This window comes from Dipodomys merriami, unplaced genomic scaffold (genome assembly GCF_024711535.1).
Source record: "Dipodomys merriami isolate MVZ:Mamm:240054 unplaced genomic scaffold, mDipMer1.0.p SCAF_435, whole genome shotgun sequence".
Taxonomy (NCBI): Eukaryota; Metazoa; Chordata; class Mammalia; order Rodentia; family Heteromyidae; genus Dipodomys; species Dipodomys merriami.
In genome coordinates, this window is record NW_027205993.1 from 628,433 (window position 1) to 640,544 (window position 12,112).

At 42.0% G+C, this 12,112-nt stretch overlaps 1 protein-coding gene across 1 annotated transcript in view; it reads right to left on the reverse strand.

Annotated features, from left to right (window-relative positions):
• Window positions 1–12,112, reverse strand: part of LOC138807823 (fer-1-like protein 5) — a 60,833-nt gene that overhangs the window by 25,204 nt on the left and 23,517 nt on the right. The window contains exons 18-19 of the mRNA XM_069993610.1: window positions 10,265–10,393; window positions 8,675–8,852 (exon numbers count right to left, since the gene is read on the reverse strand). Coding sequence (XP_069849711.1) covers window positions 8,675–8,852; window positions 10,265–10,393 — 307 coding nt within the window. The remainder of the gene's footprint in view (window positions 1–8,674; window positions 8,853–10,264; window positions 10,394–12,112) is intronic.

Below are 12,112 nucleotides of genomic sequence, written 5' to 3' on the forward strand. Positions count from 1 at the left end.
CAGAGTTCAGGCCCCATGACCGGACACCCCCCCACCCCCCCAAAAAAAAAGAAACAAAAATTTAAAAACATTGAGGGCACAAAGGACAAAATCCATATGTACAATACAGTGTATGGAATGCTGTGGGAAGAATAAGAGGGGAAGGGGAAGGTGAACTAAGGCCTTTCTGAGAGGATCTAGAAGTATCCACATATGTAGTCTAGAAAGACCACAAGACGAAAACTATAACACAGAGATTTTAAAACATGAAGGAGCCAGTGGCTCATGCCTGCAATCCTAGCTACTCAGGAGGCTGAGATTTGAGGATCACAGTTCAAAGCCAGCCTGGGCAGGAAAGTCAGTGAGACTCTTATCTCCAATAAACTACCAGAAAACTGGAAGTGACACTGTGGTTCAAGTGGTAGAGCGCTAGGCTTGAGCTGAAGAGCTCAGGAACAGTGCCCAGGCCCAGAGTTCAAGCCCCACTACTGACAAAAACAAAAGCAAAAACAATAACAATAACAAGAAAAAGCCAGGAAGGCTAGACATCAGTGGCTCATGCTTGTAATCCTAGCTACTTATGAGACTGAGATATGGACGGTTGAGACGGTTCAAAGCCAGTCCAGGTAAGAAACTCTGCAAGACTCCATCTATACTTATCAGCAAAAAAAAAACTGGGTCAGAGGTATTGTTCAAGTGGTAGAGTATCAGCTGTAACCCAAGTGAAAGCATGGGGCCCTGAGTTCAAGTTCCCATACTGGCATAAAATAAAATAACTTGGTACCTGTGGCTCACACTTGTAATCCTAGCTACGCAGGAGATCTGAGGATCTTGGTTCAAAAGCCAGATCAGGCAAACAATTCCTACAGACTCTTATCTCCAATTCACCACAAGAAGCCAGGGGTGGTGCCAAGTGGTAGAGTAAAAAAGCCATAAGCAAAAAAGATGAGCAAATGAGCAAAGCCCTAGTACTAGTAGCACATTACACACACACACACACACACACACACACACACACACACACACACACACACACAGAGAAATTATTAAAATAATGTAATAAAATATGGAGAACAGAATGAAAAAGTTCATAAAGTGTAGAGTGGGTTCTAGAAAGGAAACACAAGAGAGGAAGAGGTAATTTATAAAGACAAAGTATCTTAGAATTTTCCAGAATATTGGAAGACACCAGTTTCAGATTCTGATAATGATTTGTCAGAATGATAAATCAGTAGACCCCTGGCTGGGTTCTCAGTAGGGACGTGGGATACGAGACAGCAATTTTTCTCTTTTATTCTTGGATAGCCTACAAAAACAACAAGGAGAAGGAAAATAACTCCATTTCCAGCAAATGAGGAGCCAGAGATAATCTGCACATTCAAAATATACACATGGACTGCCAAAAGAAACCACAGCGTCCACAGAAGCTCAGAGGGTGAAGTGGCAGAAGGCACCTGCAGGGAAATGGATAGGAAGACTATCGGCCGACAGCATAGCTTGCTGGGAGCAGATCACAGAAAGTGCCAGAAAAAATATACCCCCCGAAGGACCTCAGGACACAATGGAGGAGAAGTGAGCCTGCAGAACTGGGAAAACAAGTAGAAGGAAAAACAAAAACATCAAAAAAATCCAAATAAGAAGCCCAAGGAAGATTCAACTTGTAGACAATGCAGTGAGAGGCATTACAATGAGGACAGAAATAAGTAGCCATAACAAAATGGACAAGAAACAGAAAAGGGTCAGGGAGAAAATGACAGACATAGAAGAAAATGAAGGAGAACTATTTCATCTATAAGTGGATTCCCTGAAATAAGAAAATAAACAATGGAATGGAATAAGTATTATAACATATAATTTAAGAAACTTCACATGGGGAAAAGAACTTTTTAAAACACAGACGATGTTTGAACAGTTATCCAAATACAAATCAATCCAAAAGAAATTACAGAGCTGAATGTAAAAATTAAAATTTTAGAAGAAAAAAAAGAGAAAATCTTAAACATGACACCTTAAAAGAAAAAGTAAATTGGACTTGATCCAAATTTAAAATGTTTAGCTGGGCACAGGTGGCTCATGCCTGTAATCTTAGCTACTCAGGAGGCTGAAATCTGAGGATCATGGTTCAAAGCCAGCCTGGGCAGGAAAGTCATGAAGACTCTGATCTCCAGTAAACCACTAGAAACCTGGAAGTGGCTCTGTGGCTCAAGCGGTAGAGTGCTTGCCTCGAGCTGAAGAGCTGAGGGACAGAGCCCAGGCCCAGAGTTCAAGCCCCACGTCAGACCAAAAAAAAAAGTCAGTAATTAATACAATAATTGGAAAAAGGATAAAAAACAGATCAAAGGAACAGAATAGATATTCCAGAAATAAGCCACAATATATGTTAGTTGATTTTTAACAAAGGTTCCAAACTAATTTAGTGTAGAAATGAATAGGTTTTTTTTTTTTTTTTTTGGTTGTGGGGCCTGCACTCTGGGCCTGGGCACTGTCCTTTAGCTCTTCAGCTCAAGGCTAGTGCTCTACCCTTTGAGCCACAGCGCCACTTCCAGTGTTTTCAGCTTATGTGGTGCTGAGGAATCAAACTCAGAGTCTCATGCATGCAAGGCAAGCACAGTATCACTGAGTCACCTTCTCAGCCCAGGATACTTTTTTTAAAAGCAATTAATGCTACTGGGAAACTATGGGAAAAAAATTACACCAAATACAAAAATTAAGTCAATCATAAATTTAAACAAAGAAGCTAAAACTATAAAGCTTGTAGAAGGAAACAATATCTTCAGGATCTTGAGTCATGATCTAAGGTAAATATTTCTTAGACTACATAATCTACTAGCTATAAAAGGAAAGATAATCAACAAATTGAACTACGTCAAAATTAGAAACTTCTGCTGAAGGAGGTGGCACACCAGCATTCAGGAGGCTGAACAGCCTGGGCTACGTAGTGAAACTCTATTTGGTTTGCATCTAAAATATAAAAGAACACCTGCAATTCAACATAAAGAAGACCAACAGCGAAAAGCGAATCCTACTGCATTGTTGGTGGGAGTGTAAACTTCTTCAAGCATCATGGAGGTTCCTCAAAAGACTATACATAGAGCTCCCCTATGACCCAGAAATCCTACTTCTGGGCATTTACCCAAATGATTACAAACAAGGCCACACTAAAGCTACCAGCACAACTATGTTTATCCCAGCATTGTTTACCATAGCTAAGATATGGAACCAATCCAGATGCCCCTCAGTACAATGGAATTCTATGCCTCCATCAGAAAGAATGACATTGCCCCATTTGTTAGGAAATGAAAGACTTGGGAAAAAAATCATATTAAGTGGTTACCCAGTCCCAAAGAAATTTAGGTTCCATGGTTTCCCTTATTTGCAACAATTAGCATAGATAGATAGATAGATAGATAGATAGATAGATAGGATTATCATTTATATGATAATCTTATCAGATGAGCTGAAAAGCTCAAAAACCATGTACAAATGACCATATATGATGATGCTCACGTCTGTAATCCTAGCTACTCAGGAGGCTGAGATCTGAAGATCACAGTTCAAAGCCCGCCAGGGCAGGAAAGGCCGTGAGACTCTTATCTCCAATAAACCACTAGAAAACCAGGAGTGGTGCTATGGCTCAAGTGGTAGAGTGCTGGCCTTGAGCTGAAGAGGGCAGGGACAGCGCCCAAGCCCAGAGTTCAAGCCCCAGGACTGACAAAAAACATAAATAAAAGATGATGTTAAGTGAAATGAACCCCACGATATGGACACAAGAAGTCTGTCTTTATTGTTATTGTTTTAAATGTACCATATGATTTTATTATTTGTTGTTTCCTTTGTATGTTCTTTTTCTGCTCCATTCTTTTTTTTTTTTTTTTTTTTTTTTTGGTCGGCCGTGGGGCTTGAACTGTGCCTTTGTATTTTCTTACCCCTATGGTATATCCATGTACTTGATTTTTATACCTGGCATCTTGTATATACATATGTCTAATCTGGGGAGAGGAAGGGGAATAACAAAATGCGAAAACAAGGACACAGGATGACCCATTGCAACAAGGATACCCACAGGACAATATATTGGAAACGAACTTTACAACTTCGGGCAACCAGGTGGGGACAGTGGGGGGGGGGTAGGTAGGAGTGTGGGAGGTGGGGAAGGGAAAGGGGGACCATAAGGAAGGGAAGGGGTAACAATGATCAACAAGTAATGTACTCATTGCCTTCCTCATGCAACTGTAACCCCTCTGTACAACATCTTAACAACAACAACAACAACAAAAATCACCAAAAAAAAAAAAAAAAGACCAACAGCTGGGTGTTAATGGCTCATTCCTGTAATCCTAGCTACTCAGGAGGCTGAGATCCAAGGACGATGGTTCAAAGCCAGCTCAAGCAGAAAAGCCCATGAGACTCTCATCTCCAATTAACTACCAAAAAAAACAGAAGTGGAGTTGTCACTCAAAGTGTTAGAGCACTAGCCTTGGGCACAAAAGCTCAGGGACAGTGCCCAGGCCCTGGGTTCAAGCTTCACCACTGACAAAAAAAAAAAAAAAAGATCAACAACTTATGGCAGTGGCTCTTATCTGTAATCCTAGCTACTGAGGAGGCTGAGATCTGAGGATCGCCTTTCAAAGCCAGCCCAGGCAGTAAAGTCCTTGAGACTCTTTTTTTTTTTTTTTTTGTCAGTCGTGGGGCTTGAACTCTGGGTCTGGGCACTGTCCCTCAGTTCTTCAGCAAAAGGTGAATGCTCAATCACTTGAGTCACAGCACCACTTCTGGTTTTCTTTGTTTTGTGTTTGGTTTTTTTTTTGGGGGGGGGGGTCCTGTCATGGGGCCTGAACTCTGGGCCTGGGCACTGTCCCTCAGCTCTTCAGCTCAAGGCTAGCACTCTACCATTTGAGCCACAGCGCCACTTCCAGCTTTTTTCTTTTTTGTTTATGTGGCGCTGAGGAATCGAACCCAGGGCCTCAGGCATGCAAGGCAAGTGCTCTACTACTGAGCCATCTTCCCAGCCCCACACTTCTGGTTTTCTGAGTGGCTTATTGGAGATGAGAGTCTCACAGACTTTCCTGCCTAGGCTGGCTTTTTATTTTATTTTATTTTATTTTATTTGTGAACATACTGTACAGAGGGGTTACAATTACATGGGCAGGATAATGTGTACATTGGCTTTGAACGGTGATCCTCAGATATCAGCCTCCTTAGTAGCTAGGATTACAGGTGTGAGCCACTGTCACCCAGCCCTTGAGACTCTTATCTCCAATAAACTACCATAAAACAGGAAGTGGCTCTGTGGCTCAAGTGGTAGAGTTCTTGCCTTGAGCTGAAGAGCTCAGGGACAGTGCCGAGGCCCAGAGTTCAAGCCCCATGACTGACAGAAGAGGAAGAAGAGGAGGATAACAAGAAGGAACAGGAGGAAGAGGAGGTATAGGAGAAGAAAGAGAAGGAAGAAGAGGAAGAGGAAAAGACAGACATAGTTCCCCTTCCAGATCAGTCCCTTCACTAAGGAAAGATATGTGAATGGCCCATTTCCGGTATTTCCAGATGGGTGTTAAGTTCATGGGTAAATGATGTAGCAAACTATTTAATGCCCAAATTAGTAAGAAAGATATAGTCAAATGGAATAATGGACAGAAGAGGCAAATAGTGTTTTTTACAGATAAGGACAAAATGCTCTACTTTACTGATAATGAGGAAAAAGCAAAGGCCACGTAGAATGCTATTCACATCTACTAGATTGACAGCAATGAAAAGGCTGGGCCACATTATATACTGGTGAGAACATAGGGTACTAGGAATTCTCATGCCATCTGATGAGAGTGCAGTTTGCTCTAATCGCTTTTGCTTTGAGATTCTCTTCTACTTCTCAGCATGTAATTTAGAGGAATCCTTGTGCTTGTGACTAGGAGCCATGTGGCAGAATGTTTCTAACAAAATCATTATACTAGCAAAAAAAAAAAACCTAAATGTGCCTACTTATGGCATATAATCTGTGGTAGAATCATACAGTGGAACACAAACAGAATGAACTGTGACTACACACACCCACAGCAAAGATGTAATGTTGAGGCACAGATGTGAGACAAATGAATACAGGTTGAAAATGCTCACTTATATAAAAGAGAAAATAGTATGCTATTTATCACCCATCCATAGTGGGTGATAATAAAAAGAAAAGAATGAATGACACAAGAGACAAGATCATGGTTATTTCTTCAATGAATAGATCTGCGAAAAGAAAACAGGAAGGCCAGGTGCTGGTAGCTAACACCTGTAATCCTAGCTACTAAGGAGGCTGAGATCTGAGGATCAACAATTCAAAGCCATCCCAGGAAGGAAAGTCCTGGAGACTCTTATCTCCAATAAAACTACCAGAAATGCCAGGCACCGGTGGCTCACATCTGTAATCCTAGCTACTCAGGAGGCTGAGATCTGAGGATCACGGTTCAAAGCCAGCCCAGGCAGAAAAGTCCATGAGACTCTGCTCTCCAATAAAAACCACTAGAAAACTGGAAGTGGTGCTGTGGCTCAAGAGGTAGAGTGCACACCTTGAGCTGAAGAGTGCAGGGAGAGCGCCCAGGCCCAGAGTTCAGGCCCCAGGACCGACAAAAACAAACAAACAAAAAACTACCAGGAAACTGGAAGTGGTGCTGTGGCTCAAGTGGTAGAGTGTTCACGTTGAGCTGAAGAGCTGAGGGACAGTGCCCAGGCCCATAACTCAAGCCCCACGACTGACAAAAAAGAAAAAAAAACAACAAAACAAAACAAAACAGGAACTTTTTTAGCTGTTGATAATTTTCTATATATTAAACTAGATGATAAATTCATGGGAATTTAATTCTTTTTGTAAAAAATTATTGTTAGTATAAAGGTGATGTTCAGGGGGTTACAGTTACATAAAGTACATCTCTTTTTGGACACTTTTTGGACTCTTTTTTTTCCCCTCACTTTCTCCCAGTTTTTTTCCTCCCATCCCTTCCCACAGGTTGTATAGTTCATTTTTGACATAGTGTCCAGTGAGTACCATTGCTACATTTGTTCACCCTTTATCCCTCCATTTCTGTTTTGGAATTTAATTCTTTAAACAGTGCATGTACATTATTTACATATATATTTCATACACAAACTTTATAATATAAAAAAGTAAGTAGAAGATTACATTAAATAAAAGGAGCAGGTCACAAAGAACCACATATTGTAGGATTCAACAGATATAAAATGTCTAGACTAGGAAAATCTATAGAAACAGAAAGTAGATTAGTGATTGCTTGGGCTGGAGAGATGAGAAAGAAATGCTAATGGACTCGGAGTTTCTCTTTGGGGTAAGACTATTCTAAAATTGATGTGGTGATGGTTGAGCAACTCTGTGAAAATCCTAAAATCCATGGGATTGTATGCTTCAAATGGGAAAATTGTATGTTATGTGAGTTACATCACAACAAAGCTTTGATTAAAAAAAAACAAAACAGGTAGAGAAGTAGAGTACCTAGGAAGCTTTTTAATGAATGATTGGACAGCAAAGCTAACAAAGAGGAGAGGCAATACCTGCTCTCATTTTAGCATATGCCCAGAATACCTAGAGGGTTTGATCAAACACAACTAGTGGACTCCACCCCCAGGTAAAGCTTTGCTTTCCTTTTCTTTTTTCTTTCTTTTCTTTTCTTTTTTTTTTTTTTTTTGTGCCAGTCTTGGGGCTTGAACTCAGGGACTGGGTGCTAATCCTGAGCTTTTTTGCTCAAGGCTAGGGCTCTATCATTTGAGCCATAGCTCCCATTACTTCTGGCTTTTTGGTAGTTAATTGGAGGTAAGAGTCTCACACTTGGGGCTGGGAAGGTGGCTCAGTGGTAGAGTGCTTGCCTTGGATGCATGAGGGCCTGGGTTTGATTCCTCAGTACCACATAAGCAAAAAGAAAAAAGCTGGAAGTGGCGCTGTGGCTCAAGTGGTAGAGCACTCGCCTTGAGCTGAAGAGCTGAGGGACAGCGTCCAGGTCCAGAGTTCAGGCCCCATGACCAGCCCCCCCCCCCCCAAAAAAAAAAGAGTCTCACACTTTCCTGTCTGGACTGGCTTTGAACAGCAATCCTCAAATCTCAGACTGAGTAGCTAGGGTTACAGGCATGATCCAGTAGCACCTGGTTCATCAGATTTTCTGATTCTGAAGGCCTGGGGTGGGGGTATGGCCAAGAATCTCCCTTTCATTACTAGTATCCAGATGGAGCTGATGCTGGCTCACATTGATAACCTATATGTATGTCTAGTTGGATAAGCGGATGAGTGGATGAATGGGTGCAATGGATGGTTGGTTGGTTGTCTGGGAGAGTAGAGGGGCTGATGTTGAATGGTTGACTGGATGGATAAATGGACCAATAAATAGATGGATAACGAGTGGATGCATGGTGGATGATAATTGGTTGGATGGATAGGGGAGGTGGTTCTGAGTGAAGGGGAGATGATGGGGTTGAAAAAGCTGTAATAAAGAGAAGGACTTGAAGTCAAGACCTAGTTTCAACTCTTGAGTTCACCACCTACCAGCTATGCAATATTTGGCAAGTGACATCTCCCTGAACTTTATTTTTCCTCATGTACGAAATGTGAGTAAATAATGTTCACAGATGTTCCCTAAACTAATATCCTTGGAAGAGCTAAAACAGTCTGGCATGCAGTGACGGCTTTCTCTTCTTTTTTGAATCTGATTCTTACCATCATATATCACTGGGCTGTACTGTGTAGTTGAGACTAGAGGCTTGTAATTCAGGTCCATCTTGTTTCCATAGTGGCCCATGCTGACCTCGAATTGGATCAGACTCTTAAAGTTGGGCATCGTGGTACAGGAGAGGAAGACAACGCACAGCCCATACTTTTGGCGGCTCTGCTGTTTCTACAATAATAACCCCCACACATACATTGCCAAGTACATAAGCCAAGAAATGAACATGGTTATATTGACAGGCAGGGAGAGGAGTTACTTTCAAAATACATCTGTGTTTCTCTTCAAGATGAGCTGAACCATCACTAAAACCCTCTCACCTAGCAGGCCAGGTGCAGCTCCTCCCAGGACCTCCATTGTCTGGCCTACCTCACCCAGCCAGCTCTGGTTCATTCCTTTCCTGAAACTGAGCATGAGGGTTTTCTCTTCTTGGCAAGGCTAGGCTCTGAGTTGGGCCCCTCTCTCCCCATTCTGAGTAGATGTATCTCCTCCTCTTTGTTTAAAGCCTCTCCTTAGAAGAGGCATATGGACAGGGTGTGTAGCTGAGGTCATCCCCTACCCCTCACCCAAACCCACATACACGACCACACACATATATCAGTTCTTCATGGCTTTTCTCTTCAAACTCATCTTTCCAGTAAGGCTGCAGCTGCTCACTGCCCCAGGTTAAGATTATTCCCACCATACCTGCCACTTTCCTAGGCCCTCTGTCCACAATATCAGTCCCTCTCTCATTTCTGTTGTCAACTCTGCTCTGTTTTTGGCATTCTTTATCTGTTTACTAATTCAAGTCTCACTTATCTTTAAAAAATAACCCTCTTACTGGATTGTGTAGCTAATGCCTATAATCTCAGCTTCACTAAACACAAAAATTTGGAAAATTAAGTAATTATCCAAGGCTAACCTTTGGCAAAAGCTATGTGAGAACCCATTTCATCAAATAAGCCTGATATGGTAGTATGTGCTTATAATCCCAGCTTCACAGGAGACCATAGGTGGAGGATCAGGGACCAGGTAAGACCTTACATAAAAAAATAAACTAAAAGGAGCTGTGGTTCAAATGGTAGAGGGTCAGCCTTGAGTGAAAAAAAATCAAGTGGGAATGCAAAGCCCTGAGTTTAATTTTAAAATGGAAAAAGCTAGAAATGCGGCTCAAATGGCAGAGCACTGTCTAGCAAATATTAAGGCTCTGAGTTCAAACTCTAGTACCAAATAAATAAATAAATACTTTTCTCTCCCACATGAGATCCTATTTAGCTACCACCCAGCCTCATTTCCTGTCACTTTTTTTTCTTTCTTTTTTTTGTCTGTCAGTCGTGGGGCTTGAACTCTGGGCCTGGGCACTGTCCCTGAGCTCTTCAGCTCAGGGCAAGCACTCTACCATTTGAGCCACAGCACCATGACAGCAGGGGTTGGAATAACATGAAGGCCTCAGGAAGACCTTAATAAACACACAGGCATTGATGAAGCATCCTACACACCCAACAGCTTATTGCACCAAGATCTGCCTCTTGTAGAGTCAGATGTAAGGCAAGCAGAAGGACTCTATCCCTGCCACCCCATTACCTGTTTTCTGTGGTTACCTCTATCCTGACCACTTCCTGGGAGAGATCTTTTATTGTAGTATCTTGATGGGACGTGACTTGGGTGGTTAACTCCAGGAAGACTCGGCCTCGATAAGCTAAACCATCTTTAACAGTGTCAGGAATGCACTAGGACAACAGAGAGGAATATGGAGAGAAAGGAGAGTAGGCAAATATCCCAAAATTCCTCAACTGCAGCAAAGACAAGGTCATCCAGTGCCTGTCTGCTGGGGATTGCTCCAACCACAATCCCAGGGGAAAATTCCAGAGACCCCAGACTCCTCTATACTAGAAGTCCTTTAGCCCCTGACCCTTAGTACCCACTACTGATGATGCATTCTACCTGCTGACAACATGAAGGACTATTGTTTGCTGGTCCTGAGGTTTGAGCTCTGGGCCTGGGCACTGTCCCTAAGCTCCTTTTTGCTCAGGCTAGTGCTCTACCACTTTGAGCCACAGCACCCCTTCTGTCTTTTTCTGTGACTAATTGGAGATGTGTCTCAGACTTTCCTGCCCAGGCTGGCTTTGAACAGTCATCCTCAGATCTCAGCCTTTTGAGTAGCTAGGATTACAGGTGTGAGCCACTGGCACCCAGTTCAATAAAGGACCTTTTCAATAGGGGATTGTGATATCTAGTGAGAGCCCTGGAGCCTGCGGACCATCTCCCCTCCTTGTCATCAGTGATTGGCTCAAGGAGAATACACATGATCAAAAGAGACCAATTACAGTGCTTCATTGGCTTGGTGGCCACATTCCTAGTCCTGAACCTCACTAACCAAGTAGAGGAGGATGTGAAGAGCCCAGAACAGGAGATGGATCAGATTGAGAAAGCTTTCTACTTGTGATCCTCCAGGGCTTTATACCTGTAGCTCCTCTTTCTTACTCAGAATCCCTCCCTGCCTCATTCTTTAGATATTTAAGACTAGAAGCATAGTTTCACTGGGCTCTATGTAGTATCGTTTGTTTCTGAACTAAATGGTTCCAAGATACTTTTCTCTGTGGGGTTCAGTAGTCTGATCTCTGTAACCTTTCAGACCTTCTCAATCACCTACCAGCTGCTATGGATTATAGTTCTCAAATCCCTGATGCAGCTTTAATGAACTTTTGATTTGATGCCAGGCTTCTGAGAGCTATGTGTAAAATAAAAATGATTCTGACAGACAATTGGAGCTTGCCCATAAGTGCAAGAACATACAACTTTATGTAACATTTGTCTACCTAGAGTGTTTTAATTTTTTGTTGAATTGAGACAAGGTCTTGCCTCATAGCTCAAACTGGCCTCAAACTCATAATCCTTCTGCCTCAGCCTCCTGAATACATAGAATTACATATCTTTGTCACCACATCTGACTTGCTAAGATTTCTTTATACCTTAGTTTATATAATATAAAATAAATTTTCCTCCTCTGAGCTCCCTTCTTGATTCTAGAAGCTTCCAAAAGCAGCCTCCTGATAAATTATTTTGCAACTATTCCTCATAATATTTATTTCTTTAGCTGGTTTTTATAGATTCTTTTTCTTTTTTTGTAGTGCTGGAGTTTGAACTTAAGGCCTTGAGATTCCTAAGCAGGTATTCTACCATTTGAGCCACTCTGACAACCTCTTTTTGCATTGGTTTATTTCGAGATATCTGGCATAAGCTGTGGAACCAGGAAAGAATAAATGGAGCACTGTAGATAGTCACTAAAGTAGTAGTATTGAGAGAAAAGGATTGTGTGTGTGTGTGTGTGTGTGTGTGTGTGTGTGTGTGTGTACACACCAGTACTTGAACTTGAACTCAGGGCCCAAGTGCTGTCCTGTAGTTTTTTTGTTTTTGTTTTTTTTCTGGGGGGTCTGATCATGGGGCCT